Source organism: Tupaia chinensis, unplaced genomic scaffold (assembly GCF_000334495.1).
Source record: "Tupaia chinensis unplaced genomic scaffold, TupChi_1.0 Scaffold000706_1, whole genome shotgun sequence".
Lineage (NCBI taxonomy): Eukaryota > Metazoa > Chordata > Mammalia > Scandentia > Tupaiidae > Tupaia > Tupaia belangeri.
In genome coordinates, this window is record NW_006160229.1 from 1,288,122 (window position 1) to 1,288,988 (window position 867).

Here is an 867-nt window from a genome sequence, read left to right on the forward strand (position 1 = left end):
TGAAGTTAATTTTAAATGCACACTATTTTAATGTTTCCTCTGACATTTCCTATAACTTGTGGAGACTGTATAATAAGGCATCATGAGTTGTGTGTAATTCAAAATACCTGCCAATGCATTCTATCTCTGTAATTCGATTACAAGGAAAATCAATTTAAAGTGTCTTTCTTCCCTGGAGTGATTCCGTCCTGCGCGGCTGTTTTCGGGAGCCATAGTCGTTTACCTCCATCCGCCTTCTCACCCACCCAAGTGCGTGCCACCACCCCATGGAAGATTCGATGGACATGGACGTGAGCCCCCTGAGGCCCCAGAACTATCTTTCCGGTTGTGAACTAAAGGCCGACAAAGATTATCACTTTAAAGTGGATAATGATGAAAATGAACACCAGTTATCTTTAAGAACGGTCAGTTTAGGGGCTGATGCAAAGGATGAATTGCACATTGTTGAAGCAGAGGCAATGAATTATGAAGGCAGTCCAATTAAAGTAACACTGGCAACACTGAAAATGTCTGTACAGCCAACGGTTTCCCTTGGGGGCTTTGAAATAACACCGCTTGTGTTGAAGTGTGGTTCAGGACCTGTGCATATTAGTGGACAGCACTTAGTAGCTGCGGAGGAAGATGCAGAGTCAGAAGAAGAAGAGGAAGAGGACGTGAAACTCTTAAGTATATCTGGAAAGCGATCTGCCCCTGGAGGTGGAAGCAAATTTCCACAGAAAAAAGTAAAACTTGCTGCTGACAAAGATGATGACGATGAAGATGATGATGATGATGATGATGATGATTTTGAAGATGAGGAAACAGAAGAAAAAGCTCCAGTGAAGAAATCTATACGAGATACTCCTGGCAAAAATGCTCAAAAATCAA

The 867-nt window shown here is 42.2% G+C and overlaps 1 protein-coding gene across 1 annotated transcript in view; it reads left to right on the plus strand.

Moving 5' to 3' along the window:
* The first annotated feature begins 228 nt into the window (after positions 1 to 228).
* LOC106736225 (nucleophosmin-like) overlaps positions 229 to 867 on the plus strand; it is a 32,475-nt gene continuing 31,836 nt past the window's right edge. Inside the window, exon 1 of the mRNA XM_014592491.2 lies at positions 229 to 858. Coding sequence (XP_014447977.1) covers positions 267 to 858 — 592 coding nt within the window. The 5' untranslated portion in view covers positions 229 to 266. The remainder of the gene's footprint in view (positions 859 to 867) is intronic.